Source organism: Neolamprologus brichardi, chromosome 23 (assembly GCF_056152115.1).
Source record: "Neolamprologus brichardi isolate AB-2024 chromosome 23, ASM5615211v1, whole genome shotgun sequence".
Classification (NCBI taxonomy): Eukaryota; Metazoa; Chordata; class Actinopteri; order Cichliformes; family Cichlidae; genus Neolamprologus; species Neolamprologus brichardi.
The window spans coordinates 835,469-849,277 of record NC_142125.1 but is presented as its reverse complement, the minus strand read 5'-3'; the positions used below and the strand labels follow the sequence as shown (position 1 = coordinate 849,277).

The 13,809-nt window shown below is 46.9% G+C and overlaps 1 protein-coding gene across 1 annotated transcript; it reads right to left on the bottom strand.

Annotated features, from left to right (window-relative positions):
- Window positions 1-2,350: 2,350 nt before the first annotated feature.
- On the bottom strand, window positions 2,351-13,563 carry enc3 (ectodermal-neural cortex 3). Its single transcript, XM_006803286.3, has 4 exons — window positions 13,251-13,563; window positions 11,151-12,185; window positions 10,288-11,062; window positions 2,351-3,618 (listed from the first exon to the last, which is right to left on the bottom strand). The coding sequence occupies exons 2-3, from the start codon at window positions 12,171-12,173 to the stop codon at window positions 10,316-10,318; spliced, it is 1,770 nt and encodes a 589-aa protein (XP_006803349.1). The 5' UTR covers window positions 12,174-12,185; window positions 13,251-13,563; the 3' UTR covers window positions 2,351-3,618; window positions 10,288-10,315.
- Between the last annotated feature and the right edge of the window lie 246 nt (window positions 13,564-13,809).

The following is a 13,809-nucleotide window of genomic DNA, read 5'->3' as shown; positions in this document are numbered from 1 at the left end:
AGTCAAGTACACACCTACACAGCATGTTAACAAACCGTGAAAAAAAGCCACACAAAAAATTAATGATTGCTGGTAACGGTTTCTATACATTAGTATTTACGAAGGGTATGTTGTGACTTACCTTCAAAATTACAGCGGTCCCTCGCTATAACGCGGTTCACCTTTCACCTCGCTGTTTCGCAGATTTTTAGTGCAAGTTTGCATGCTTATTTACGTCCTGCGTCCTGATCGCTGCAGACGATCTCCTCCGTCTCTCCTGTACAGTACAGAATCGCTGCATCTATCGCTAGCAGTGTGACTCTGAAGTGCAGTGCTGTATGTCCACGATGTACACGAAACGTTTTGCACCGTCAAAAAATAAAATTGGCTACTTGATTTCACATATTGCTGGTTATTTTTAGAACATAACACCCGCGATAAACGACGGACAGCTGAGAAATATAACGTTTGAATCCATTTTCTCTTTTCCCCTGAGGCGTGGGGGGAAAATATCGACAAGTCGATGAACATCATTTACAGATATATTGGGTAAATGCCCGAGACATCTATAGAAATGTGAATCGCCGCTTTATTTATTTATTTGCTTAACTTGTTTTGGACCGTAAACAGGGCGCGAATAGGATACCGGAAACAAACGTCCCCACAGGAGTTTCCGCACCGGAAGTAGCATATGCTAACGTGCACATAGTCCATCAGATCATCATCCATTGGAAGTAAAACTTACAGCTTATTGCACCAGCAGCATCTGCTCTTATATAACTATCATTAGCTTACAGCTTTAAGTGTTTAAGGTATGTGCTAACTAAAAATAAAGACAAGATGATAGTTTATTAAAGTTTAATGAAATTTGCAGATTGTTTCGGTGAAGTTTAATAAACTCCTTGCTATCTAAAATATAACGGGACACCGGAGTAAATTCTCGAGTGTCTCACACTTCTGATAATCAGCTGTCTGCTTGACGTTTATTCAGCTGTGTAAAAACTATAACTTTAATCTCAGCCAAACCGATTTACTCAGGAACAAATAAAACACTGAAAAAAGCCAAACAATAACATTTTTAAGTTATCTAAGTGACTTATATATCATGTTTAACCTGAGTAGCGAAAGACGGCGGTGGGTTTGAAAACGATTTGCGGGAGTGCGGTGTTCTCACGGCTCTAGTGAGCCTAGCCCCCGGCTAGCTATCGAGCTAGTGGCTAACAGACGTCTCCGAAAACGTCGGAGCGCTTTTGAAAATATGTGGTGTCTTGATAAACTGAGCAGATATTTGAGGTTTACACAGCTACATTCTCGCCTGAAAATATGTTAAACGTTTATTTTGTGACCCAGAAAGAATAATAAGAGTAATATTAAAACTAACTAGCTGCCGCCATTGTTGGAAACTGAGCTGGGCTGCGCTATGAATTCTGGGACACAGCTTCTTCTTCTTCGGAGTTTAACGGCAGCTGGCATCCTTGTACATGCAGTGCTGCCATCTTCTGTTTCAGTCCGTTATTACACTCTTAAATCCTACTACTTATTCCTGCGTCTTTTGTGATCTTACAAAGCTTCAAACGACGCGTCGACTATTAAATCAGTCGTCGACGATTTTGATAGTCGACGTAATCGTGGCAGCCCTATGTGTGTGAAACATGTATTTTCTGTTTTGATCTAGTTGATCTATGTCTAACTTAAAATCTGTCATTGTGCAGTAATTCCTTTTTTAAAAAGTACATATATCAGGGTGTGTGTGTGGTGGAGCTAGTATCTAATTTCCAGAGTTAACAGCCAAGTCTATCATTCCTGTGACAGTTTTCTAAATGTCCTCTTTAAACTTTATCTTTTAAAGCACCAAACAAGTCAAAGCCCGACTGTTTAAACACCTCAGAAGTGGAAATCCTGCAGGTTTGTTACAAACCTCGAGCTCGCAGGCAGCGCTCACAGGCTCCGCCCTCACGTTGAGTGTGGGTACATTCCTCTCTGGTGGTTCTCCTCCCTCTTCTACATGAACGTGCCAGCCCCACTTCCTCCCACCCAACGCCCCGACTGCACTGTTTGTCACGTAAATGTGGCCGCAGAAGCGTTAAGTCACAGGAGGAGCATCTCCTGACTGTTGGTGAGAATCATCAGGGTAGATTTTAAAGATCTGAGCGTTATGATGGTGATTTTAGAAAGGTTTTCTTCTCTGCTTCACATACCATGTGATCCTGACGCATTGTCAAAGAGATCAAATATGAGCAGTTAATCTGAGCAGGAAGCAGAGGGCGTTGCTGGTAAAATACCAAAAGCACTCCGAACCTGGAAACTATCTGAAGCACCTGTGTGATCGTACAGCTGCTGAACTCCACAGAGGACGAGCACGAGTCCAACAAGATGACATTTATTGAAAAGTAACAAACTACAGAACAAGTAGTAACAGACTGTTTCAGTAATAGCTTAATACATCAGTATATCTGGAGTACACCGTCACACATCGGAGACTTGCACAGAGAGCAAATTAACATATTTTTGACGATTTGCTACAAAAAGGCTTCGATTACTCACACTACCCGACCGGGTTAAGACAAAAGATACAAAATTAAGACAATTAAGAGAGTTGTGCAAATTTAAAGCCTTCTACAAATGAATTACGAGGCAAATGTACAAAACTATATACACCAAAGACAAAAACACTATTGCAGCTACGAGGCTATCACACGAAGTTTTGTTATTTAAATCCATAACAACACTAAAGTTAGATATTCAGGTTTTGGCAACATTTCTGTTTCAGATATGACCGACGCTTTTAAGCACAATCAGACATTTTCCACTTGGCAAAACGACATGAAGACGAGTTTGTATCACAAAAACAAAAAGTACATTCACTAGAATGAAATCTGTTTTCAGACGAGCGATAACTAAAGATGTAACCCTTCCTTCAGCAAGTACACATGACCCTGAGATGAAAACAGACAGAAATCATCATCTGAAAGCCGACACAGACGAGCGTCTCCTTCAAGTCGTGATGGGCCACGTTCCCTCTTTTCTCTTCCTGTTTTTGCGAGCTCGTATTTTCAGTTAGGAAGAGGATACAAATTTAGCTCAGCGAGATTGAGGGAAGCCCAAGTCCAACTTCTAAAAATACAGACAGGAAGATTGTTTCTGTTCACAAAATCATACACTTCCCCAAACGTCTCCTCTCCCTCGCCACATGCCGGCCGCAGCAAAGGTCTAATTCAGTCTGAATAAATTACACCTGAGTAAACAGCGTCAGGAGTGGGCGGGGACAAAGAGGGACGTCTCGACTTCCTTCTTCGCCGTGAAACAAGCTAAAGTGTGAGTTAGAGCGGTGATGCGCTGGTGAGGTGATGCACGTCAGCAGTGCTGACAGAGAGAGACGTGCTCACAAACCCTGCTGGACACCAGCGAGTCCACTGCAGACGCGGCAAAGTTACACGAGAAGCACGAGTAAACACATCGGGTAGAAAAACAAGTCTGTGCTGTTTCCAGGCCTTCGCTCATGTGCAGTTGGAGATAATGTGAATCAGTCTGGATGGAGAAACGACGGGAACACGCAAAACCCCTTCCTCTTCCTCTTCCTCCTCCTCGGAGCCGCTGGGGGGGGGGGCACATTCCTGCATACCAGACTCCGAGGCTCATCTGAGGGAAAAAGACAGAGAGGGATTAATGTGCTGGTCCCGTGAACTCTGCTGTACAAGGACCCTGTATGAGAACGCCGGCACATGACCAGAGGGCCTGGACGTTCTCAGGGGGAGGAACGCAGAGACCTCCAGGCTACACAGCAGCTTATCACTGAACGCAGCAACATTTAACCATTTATGTTGCTTAGTAATGAATATCTGAGGGTTGCAGACGTTGGGACCTGTGAGCACATATTCCAAAAACCATCTGCTTTATCCTGATAAGAGGCTTTATGTTGCAATTCCTGCATCTGCAAGCAGCATTTTTTAAAAATACAAACACTGTAATGAATTCTTTGGACTCATATTCCTCTGCAACCTCACTAATTTTCCTCTCGTGGCGGTACGAGGAAGTCGTCCTCTGGATATTTGGGACGCTGGACAGAAACCTGAACCTGGTGGTTTGCATACTGCACATTTGCAGAGATACTGATAACCCGCCTGCAGCGCGAGGCGGCGAGTTCGTACTCGGGCTCTGCCGGGGGTTTGTTTGAATAACCTAAAGACTCTAATTTCCACGGCTGACAAAGCCCGATGATACTACAGAAGCCTTCCCTGATCCACGCACATCTGTGACTGTTGTGAATACTTTGCCTGAAGCGTAACAGGCAGACACAGTTGGAGCGCTGTGCTACGAGAACAAGAAACAAAGAAGTAGTGCGAGAATATTTGTTTGCACGTTTAATCTCGATTGCTGTGATAGGCTGGAGCTGTTCAAGCTCTAGTTGTTCATCGCTGCGAGCGTGCTGATTCCACCACTGCAGCAGACGAGTCGGCGACATTTCCAAATCTCTATAGAAGCTTCCTTTGAAAAGGAGCTTTGTTGTTACGCTGCGTTTCACCTCCTGATATTTATTCTTGAACTCTGTCAGAGGAGTTTTGCCTTGTGAAATGAGTCGTCTTTGATTGGCTGCTTTTCACAAGCGGAAGATGTTAAAGCAGCAGGTGGGTGGAGCTCCGAGCGTGGAAGAGAAAGCGTCCGTTGAGCATTTAAACAGCCTGAAGCTTGCAGTGATTACTGGCACACACACTGTATATACACAAACCTCAGCTTTGTTAAATTGTAACCACTATTTTATCTTTTTTTGGCTTTATTGCAAATAATCATATCATTCCAATTTTACCTGTTCATGGTTCAGTAAGACTCTACAGCTGGGCTCCTCAGCTAGCTTAGCTCATCCTGCCTTGAAAAGCACGAACAGCAGCGCTCATTGCATCGCAGGCAACTTTAGGCCTCTGCTTTCTCTGTCAGTGCACATGTGCACGGCTCACCGGCAGCACCGGTTGCTGTGCAGATGATGAAACCCAAACACGCCGCCACTTTGCTCAGACTGTGACAGTTCTGTTTATCAAAGCTTCATAAGAACTGCGGCTTCAGGCCGTCACGTCCAGATGAGCTGAACCGCGGCCCAGACAGTGAAGAACATTCACCAAGTGCTTAAAGACGCCAAAGCAACAAAGAGGTAACGTACTGCCGTGGTTAGTTCATCCACTGAGAGATAATATCCTCGTCTCACATGACCAAACTTCACCTTGGATGAACTCCAGACCGTCACTTCCTTGTTACCTGTCACATCAAGGTCAGTTTTGCGCAACACCGCGCTGCATCGTTTACAGCGTTCACCTTTCGCCCACATTTCAAAGTACGGCTCTTCATTAGACGCAACTGTAACCCAGGAATTATCCAGGTGCGCTGTGTGCCTCTGCAGACCAAACAGATGGGCGGGGACTAAATGCTGGGACTAATCTGCCAGGTTCACCTCATGTTACACAACGTCCAGTTTGAGGCACCTGGAGAGGAGCGGCTCACAGAATGACACCTGGCGTGTTGCAAAAGCTGCATTTAACTAAAACCCACATCTGCATCTTCTAGAAGCCCAACGAACCAAAGCCTTTCTTTAGCCCAGTCCTTTCTTTAGCGGTCCCCTGTGTGCAGCGAGGTCTGTGCCATGTTTACTAATGACCACCTGAAACTGCAGCGTATTGACCAACGCATGAATCGCAGTCACTTCATTTACATGAGTTTGCATTGTTTCCAGGGATGTGTGAAGGACTCTGGGAATGAGCTCCGGCTTAAAGCATAATGAGGCGTGCCTGATGAATCGCTGCAGAAACAAAGAGCATCTCTGTGACTGGACCAGCCTCACTTTCAGCACCACTTCAGCAAATATTACGCAATTGGGATTAATTACCAGGCAGTCTCACTGTTTCCTTCCCCAGCTGGCTCTCTGAGGGGGGGCGCTGTAACTGTATGACAGCTCGTCTCTTTTTAAGGGTCTAATCGAATTAGTCTGGGTGATTATTCAGCCATTTTAAGCATCGTCTTCCCTTTTCTCCTTTTGTTGGTCCCAGCGTGGAGAAAAGACCAATAAAAACACCATTAGGTTTATGCAAATTTCAGCATGTGTGCTGAGGGCTGTAATGTGGCAGATTGATTACTCGGGGGACCCGAGACCAAGTGTGCGTGCACGTGCTACTCTGACTGTACGTGCACGTGTGCGTGTGTGTGTGAGCGGGGGGGCGGGCCTTGTTGTACACAGATGCCACAATAAAAGCTTCATTCAGCCCGTGCTCCTGGTGGCCCTCACAGCGAGGCATTAATAAAACATTAGTATTGAGTGACTGAGGCCTCTGCTGTCCTCCTCCCCAATCCCACCGTGACCTTTCCACTTCACAGCAGCTGCTTGGGGATGAAGAGAAACCACCAAGGAGTCCCTCGGTAACCTCTGACCTCTCCAGGTGTACCCTATCACAGAGAGCCACCTCACAAGAGCGTCGGTTAAAGCCGTTAAAAAGCTGAATTGTGAGGGGGGGGGCAAAAGCTCAGGCATCATAACAGGCATCTCAAGGCTATTACAGTTCAGTGGCGAGAGGATCCAGTTACGTGTTGTCTGCCTGTAGTCTGGCACCAACGACCGACCAGGCCGTCCCCCCGGATGCCGTCCAGCTTATCATTTCCCAAAAGACGCACTAAATATACGAGTCTAAACAAAACGACACGCGTTTAGTTCTGCGTGTTTTAAACCCGTCTGGGAACGTCACAGGCTCTTACTCCCATTCCCAGAACAAACACGAGCCTTTACAAACACTCTTCCCCCGTCCACAGTGGGTTCTGGCTTGGCCTTGAAGTCTGCGGTTAGTCACATCTGGTGGAAATGCACAGGGCAACAAACTGCAGTAGGTGGTGACAAAAAAGAAAAAGAAAGACACGGCACGGCTGGTAATCCCATACAGGCCCCGCAAACCACAAGGCGACATTAACAAATCTTTACTAATGGGAAAGCAAGCCACACCTTCATTCCTCCCAAATTAGAGTGAGGACGGCTGGTTTTTACTAGGAAGGGCAATGCCAGCGATGTGTGTGTGTGTAAGTGAAAAACAAGTGACTTTACTATTGTGTAAAGTCTGCTGGGAGGGAACAAACACACACTTGCAGAAACACAGTATTCTTCTCTCTAACTCCGGCTGAAAGTCAAAAACTTTGGAGCAACGTATTTTTAGGCAGGCGTTAGACTCGGCTGCCAAACGCTGGAAAATATAGCTTTGCTTCTCCTGGCCCTCGCTTATCTCCTCCTCTCCTTCAGTTTGTACGTTTGTGTTTGCCCCCTCCTCCTTTCTTGGGTGTGTGAGAGAGAAAGTCAACAAGGGTCTGAGGAAGGAGTGTGTTCAACAAGCTGGAAATCTGAGCTTTCTCCATCTGTGCAGTAATTAAACATGAAGGCAGTCAGCAGCAGGACGGCAGCTACTGTAACTGCGAGGCTTCATAAAGACGCGGTTCCTTGATCTTTCACAGGCAGCCTGTCTGTCTCCATCCCAGCCCAGAAACCTCGGCTACCATGGATACAGTGGCCCATACCAGCAGCCCCATAATGCTAAGCCCCCAGCTCCATCATCTCCAGCTGTTTACTGTCGACACAAGTCACACATAAGCCTCCGCTTCTCGCTCGCCTCTGCTTTACTCTACTTTCAAACTCTCTGGCAGAATAACAAGAGGAGGTGCCTTTACTGTTGCTTTTGCACTGTGGGGGAGGAGGATTTACCCAGGATGCACCTGGGTCTGTCAAACAGAAAATAACAAGCGAGACGACTATATGAGAATTTTAACTTGAGCTGTAGCCACTCTGGCTATTTTCTAGCCAAACATTCGTCAAGCACATATGAACAGCTCACATCTGCATTTATGATTATCTGATCGAGTCCGTCTAGTTTCAGTCAACTTGGTTCTTAATCACGATCTCTCAGGCTCATGGTGAGGCGCACAGCATGTGAAGCTGGAGGAGACCCAGCACTAACCCCCCAGGGCTGGAAAGTAAAACCAGCGCAAAGCAACAAAACCTGAAGTTTCTCAAGAGGCCACTTGAGTCTGGCCCCAAAAGCGAGTCAGTCCACTTATGCCTGGATTATACTTTGTTGAGGATACGGACAACTGGAGACCCGAAGGCCAAGCAGTCACTCCTGCTTCTCTGAAGTCGGCTTGTTTTTTTGTTTTGACGTCCTCAGTGCAGGCAACAGAAATACAGATCCTCGTGTCACTGCTTAGGCTTCAGACTCCCACATTAAAACAGCCAGGAATGAAAACATTTGCTCTCTACAGACAATTTCAATTTCCATCACAACAGCTATTCTTTCCATAACACGGGATGGCAACTGGCATACGACTAAAACTGAAACTTTGTAATCGACATTTACAAAGAAACGGCTGATGTCATATTAGCCGTGTCCATTTTTTGTTTACAGTCTCTGTAGAAAACAATTAAGTTAGCATGAAGAGTAAAAGTTAGTTGGACCTTTTCTAACTTTAGTTACTTTTGCAGAGTCACATGCAAACACTCTTGTTAGCTTTAGAGCAGATAGAGCCAGGCTAGCTCTTTCCACTCTCTGTGCTAAGCTAAACTACACGACCGCTGGCTGCAGTGTCGTAAAACCCCTCCTTGTTTTTTCCTTTACAGTTTTATTACTGTAATAAAGATAAAACCCTTTAATTTCAAATTCAATAACTACAGCAGCATTCAGCTGTTTTCCACGGATCGCACCAGAACTGAAATAAGGTCACAGCATGGGCCTCGTGAAATTTCAAACCACCGGGAACGTGTGAAAAATAAAGAAATAAAGCTGCTCACTGCGCTTGTCATTGCACCGTGTAAAAGCAGAAAACGCCTCAGGAGCAAAGCATCAATCGATAGACTCGCATGAAACTGAAAACTGCCCCTGCCTTCCCCTCAGGCCAGTTGGCTCCTATTATTCTTCAGTTGTTGTAGTCAGTCATATTTTTATACCCTTTAGACTTTCTCTGTTCCTAAATTCCTGATGACTGGTTTGACTGTTTGTCACCGTGGGAAAAACTCGTCAGCACGTATGGAATTCATTTTTCTTTTTTACTTTTTGAAATCCTTCAAAACCTGGGATCAAGTCGAGGACTTGTTTGTTTCTCCGTCCTGTAAAATGTCCAAATCTTAAGTCTTGCTTCACACGAGCTAACAAACAGAATGTCTCTGATCTTATCTAAAGCACAGCGAATGTGACGCATCGACTTTTCAAACTGCCTCGTTACAGGCACCCCGTTAGCAGCACCGGGCCTGCAGAGCTCCCTGCACCCTTTTGCCGTTCACTACAAGCACAGACCTGATGCCTGCCTCTCCACCTCGCTCCCGTCAGTGTCAGAGGTCTTGTTGTGCAGCTCTCGCTCTGTAATTATCAGCACCGCTGACATTCCTCCTGCTCTCTAAACCAAGACTCCTCCATGTTTACCCGACACCCAGCCGGCACAGCAGCTCGATAATGTGTAACCACTGTAACCATTAGCAACCCTGAAAACACAGAAGAGTCTTTAAACTGGACGGTTTAAAGAGGCATTCACCTGGACTGTGTAACTGTGTAACAGTGTAACTGTAACAGTGTAACAGTGTAACAGTGCAACTGTAACAGTGTAACTGTGTAACTGTAACAGTGTAACAGTGTAACTGTAACTGTGTAACTGTAACAGTGTAACAGTGTAACAGTGTAACAGTGTAACTGTGTAACAGTGCAACTGTAACAGTGTAACTGTGTAACTGTGTAACTGTGTAACTGTAACAGTGTAACAGTGTAACAGTGTAACAGTAACTGTGTAACAGTGTAACTGTGTAACAGTGTAACTGTGTAACAGTGTAACTGTAACTGTGTAACTGTAACAGTGTAACAGTAACTGTGTAACTGTAACAGTGTAACAGTAACTGTGTAACTGTAACAGTGTAACAGTGTAACTGTAACAGTGTAACAGTGTAACTGTAACAGTGTAACAGTGTAACTGTAACAGTGTAACAGTGTAACAGTACAAGTGTAACAGTGTAACAGTGTAACAGTGTAACTGTGTAACTGTAACAGTGTAACAGTGTAACTGTGTAACAGTGTAACTGTAACTGTGTAACTGTAACAGTGTAACAGTGTAACAGTGTAACTGTAACAGTGTAACAGTGTAACTGTAACTGTGTAACTGTAACAGTGTAACAGTGTAACTGTGAAACTGTAACAGTGTGCTAGCCAGGTCCCACACATGATCTGAAGATTTAAAGGGGAACTATGAATAGCACACATACAGTAATTGACATCTTGTTTGTTTGTGTCACTTTAAGAAGCTACAATTACTCACCGCATAACCTCAGAGAGTCAGTGCATCTCTATGCTGAGAGGTACTTCCATGTGCTGACGAAGGCAGTGGGAATGAGCGAGTAGGGCACGCTGGTCACGCTGTCCCAGGAGTCTGACGCTGGATCGTAACAGTCTAGCGTCTTGCACCTCTGAGCCCCAAAGTACCCTCCGACCACATAAAGCCTGTTTCCCGACGCCACTGCGTGACAGCTGATCCGTTTGGCTGTCACGTCGCCAAACTTTGACCACTGGTACGTCTCGCTGTTGAACCGATACGCCGAGCTGGCAGAGAATTCGGTGTCGCCGCCGATCACGACGACGTGGTTGCCGACCACGGCCGCTGCCGTGTATCGCCACAGCTGCGGACAAGCGGCCGGCACAGACCACCGGTTCTGGCAGGGGTCGAAGCACTGCACCTTGGGGTATTTGTCTCTGTTTACGCTGGTGCCCCCAAAAGCGAAGAGTTTGTTTTTGGCGCCGACAACGGCAGCGTTGCTCACTCCTTCTCTGAGCGGGGCCACGAGGGTCCATTTATTGGTCTGAGGGTCGTACTGTTCCACCTGCTTGAGAGAGACAGACGGAGAGGCGGGGAAGGATCCGGCGAGGGAAGTGTGTCCTCCCACTACGTACAGCATGTGGTCGAGCTCCGCGGAACCGTGTCCGAACCTGGCTACCAGCATCGGCGCCGCTTTAGACCACTCGTCGTGTAATGTGTCGTAGACCCACACATCTTTGGACGCTCCATTCTCAGATCCACGTCCTCCAGTAACATAGACCTGAGGGACAGAGAGAGAAAGCGTGTTTACATCGTCGAGGGGTCATCAAGAAAAATGACACATATAAGTCGGATCATTGCATAAATACCTTGCAACCAATGGCGCAGGCGCTGCACTCTTTCCTGGGACTGGGGATGTCTGTTTTGGGGGTGATCTCCTTGGTCTTGTTATCAATCACGTAGACTTTATCACACATGAAAGTCTGACCTCCGAGCAGCAGCAGGGCCTGGCTGACTTTTCTTGGACGTGCACAGAATCCGGTTACGATCCCATCGTTCTGGAGGATCCGCATCTTACACCGCACAGCGTCTTCGACGATTTCCCGGCACACCTTGTGGCACATCACCAGCTCCTCTGAAGCGACGTTCTTCAGCAGGTACGATTCAGGCAACAGTGCCAAGCGGACGCAGCGCAGCAGCTCGGGCAGCTCGCTGTGCCTGCGCTCCATGTCCGCCTTGACCCAGTCGATAACGGCCTCGTACACCAGGCTCTCGTCCTCCACCTCCAGTTCCTCGCTAAGGATGAGCTCCTGAACTTTGTCCTTGGGGAGGCTTAGGAAGTCTTCTGTCCTAAAGAGAGTAGCAAAGTTCGCCAGGCACATCCTCCACGACAGCTCATACAGTCTCTGACACTGGTGGGCGTCGGACAGCAGCATCATCCCGAGACAGTTGGACTGGTGAAGGTTCTTTTCCAGAAACTCTGCCGCCGCGTCCCTGATGTCGTGAAACTGAAGCATGTCTCCAGCTTCCAGCAGTGACTCTGCATTTTCCTCATTGATGATGACCCGGGCTGAGTAAGCGTAGTCAAGCAGAAGCTCCAGCACTTCCGGGTGGAGAGAGTCGTGGAAGTTGACGTCACCGTCGTGACTCTCCCTGAGCCCGCCGCTAAACATGGCCTCGAAGTACCGGCTGCAGGAGGCCAAGACGGCGCGGTGGCAGGGGAAGGAACGGTTGCCGGCCTTCAGCACGACATCTGTGAAGACTCTGCGTTTGCGTAGCAGGTTGAGCTGAGTCAACAGGCTGTCTGCGTGGGACGTCTTGTGGAAGAGTTGGATATTCATCGAGCCAGAACTAGAGCGAGACTTTCTGTTTTCGTGGTTGCTGACAGACATCTTGACTTGAACCTGGAACACAGAGACAAAAAACATGGATAAGTTAATCTTACAGCTAATTCTAACATTTCTATTTTGATTACAGTTGGCCAGATATAAATCTTTTGACGTGAACACTCCTCCCATTTGATGATTAAACAAAAACTCTGCCGACACCGATGAATGGGCTGTACATGAAATACTCTTATCAGTATGTCAGGCTGCAGCGGAAACGGACTTCAGACTGCGGAGAGATGAAAGGAGATCAGATAAGGCGCACTCCCACGTAAACCCAGTGTGTGTTAGTGCACCAGTGATTTACACAGTGCTAAAATCTATAAAGCATGCATCAGTGTCAGAGCCGTGAGAACAACCGGCTCTTAGAATAACCTTCAACGATTAAGGTTAGGCTAGAAGCAACACCTGGGTGTTTCCACCCTCTTCCATTTCAGGGCTGTGAGTCACCTCCAAACACGGCAAAGCCAATAAATTCCTGCCAGCTTGTTGTGCTTCTCAGCTGGCTCACATACAGGAGCTTTCAAGCCCACATAAGATGTGACACCTCAGAGCAGCTCCTCTAGGATAAAATTATGTAACCGCAGTGCAACAAGGGAGAAATAGAGGGGGGGGGGGGCATTTTCTGATCGTTTATATATGAAGCTTGAGTGGGAGTGACATTATATGGTTTGTTTAAAAATTCTAGGAAATATTTCAGCTACCCACTTGTCCTGGCACGGCGCGGTTGGCGAACAAAGAGCCCACATTTAACTTGAAAACGACCAAATAAATATCTTCCGCTTTAAAGCGCCCATTGTTTCACAGCAGATAAATTTAAATCGGCCATTCAACCCAGCTGAAAGAGGGACGGTGGACTTCCGCGCAGGGGGGTGGGGGGGAAACAGCGTGAAATCCAATTCGTTGTGTGGAGTAAATGTGAAACTCTGGTCAGCACTTCCAGCATGCGCTCAACTTTCCTCCCAAGTTAGCAGCTGCAAAGCATCCGGGCGCTACAATCGGCCAGATCAAAGGAAACACTGTTACAGCTCAGCAATAACAAACACGAGCGCGCACGAGCGCTGTGCTACGATTGGATCTTACCTCGATGGCAAAGGCAGCGATCCCGACTCCTTTCTTTATCTCGGCTACAACTTCCACCCGTCGTCGGGTTTGTGTTTGAAGTTGTGGCACACTTCAGGCGAGTCCGCTTCCCGACGTTAAAGCTGTATCACACCCTAAACTCGCGGGAGACGGTTCAGCCATCTGTTTGTCTTCACACTCTTGGGTTTGTGCCCGAAACAAAACAATTTTTGGAAAGTTAGCCGCTCGCTGTTTTCTGTGGGTGAAGCCAAGCAGCGTGCCGGAGAGCGACGAGCTGAGAGCAGAGAGAAAGAGTCGAAGCAGCAGCGGTGGTGTTTCCTCTGGCTCCTCCCACTCCTGCTCCCGCCGGCCAATGGGCTCAAACATCAGCGCAAAGCTTTCCTTTATTCTCCAGCCAACCTGGATCAGTGTCCGTCATTATGTTCAGAAACCATCGCCATGAATCACCCGAAACACCTGTCACCGTATGTTTCACCTGCCTGCTTTGTTCTCGCCTTTCCTTGGCTTGCGCGTAAAGAAGAAAATCTCCATTTCAGCGCTATCAATGAACGCCAAGTAG

Excerpts from the sequence above, each read along its gene's own strand:
- enc3 (XM_006803286.3), bottom strand. The coding sequence starts at position 12,173 with ATGTCTGTCAGCAACCACGAAAACAGAAAGTCTCGCTCTAGTTCTGGC. Across the intron at positions 11,063-11,150 it reads CCTGCGCCATTGGTTGCAAG|GTCTATGTTACTGGAGGACG; the intron begins GTATTTATGCAA and ends TCTGTCCCTCAG.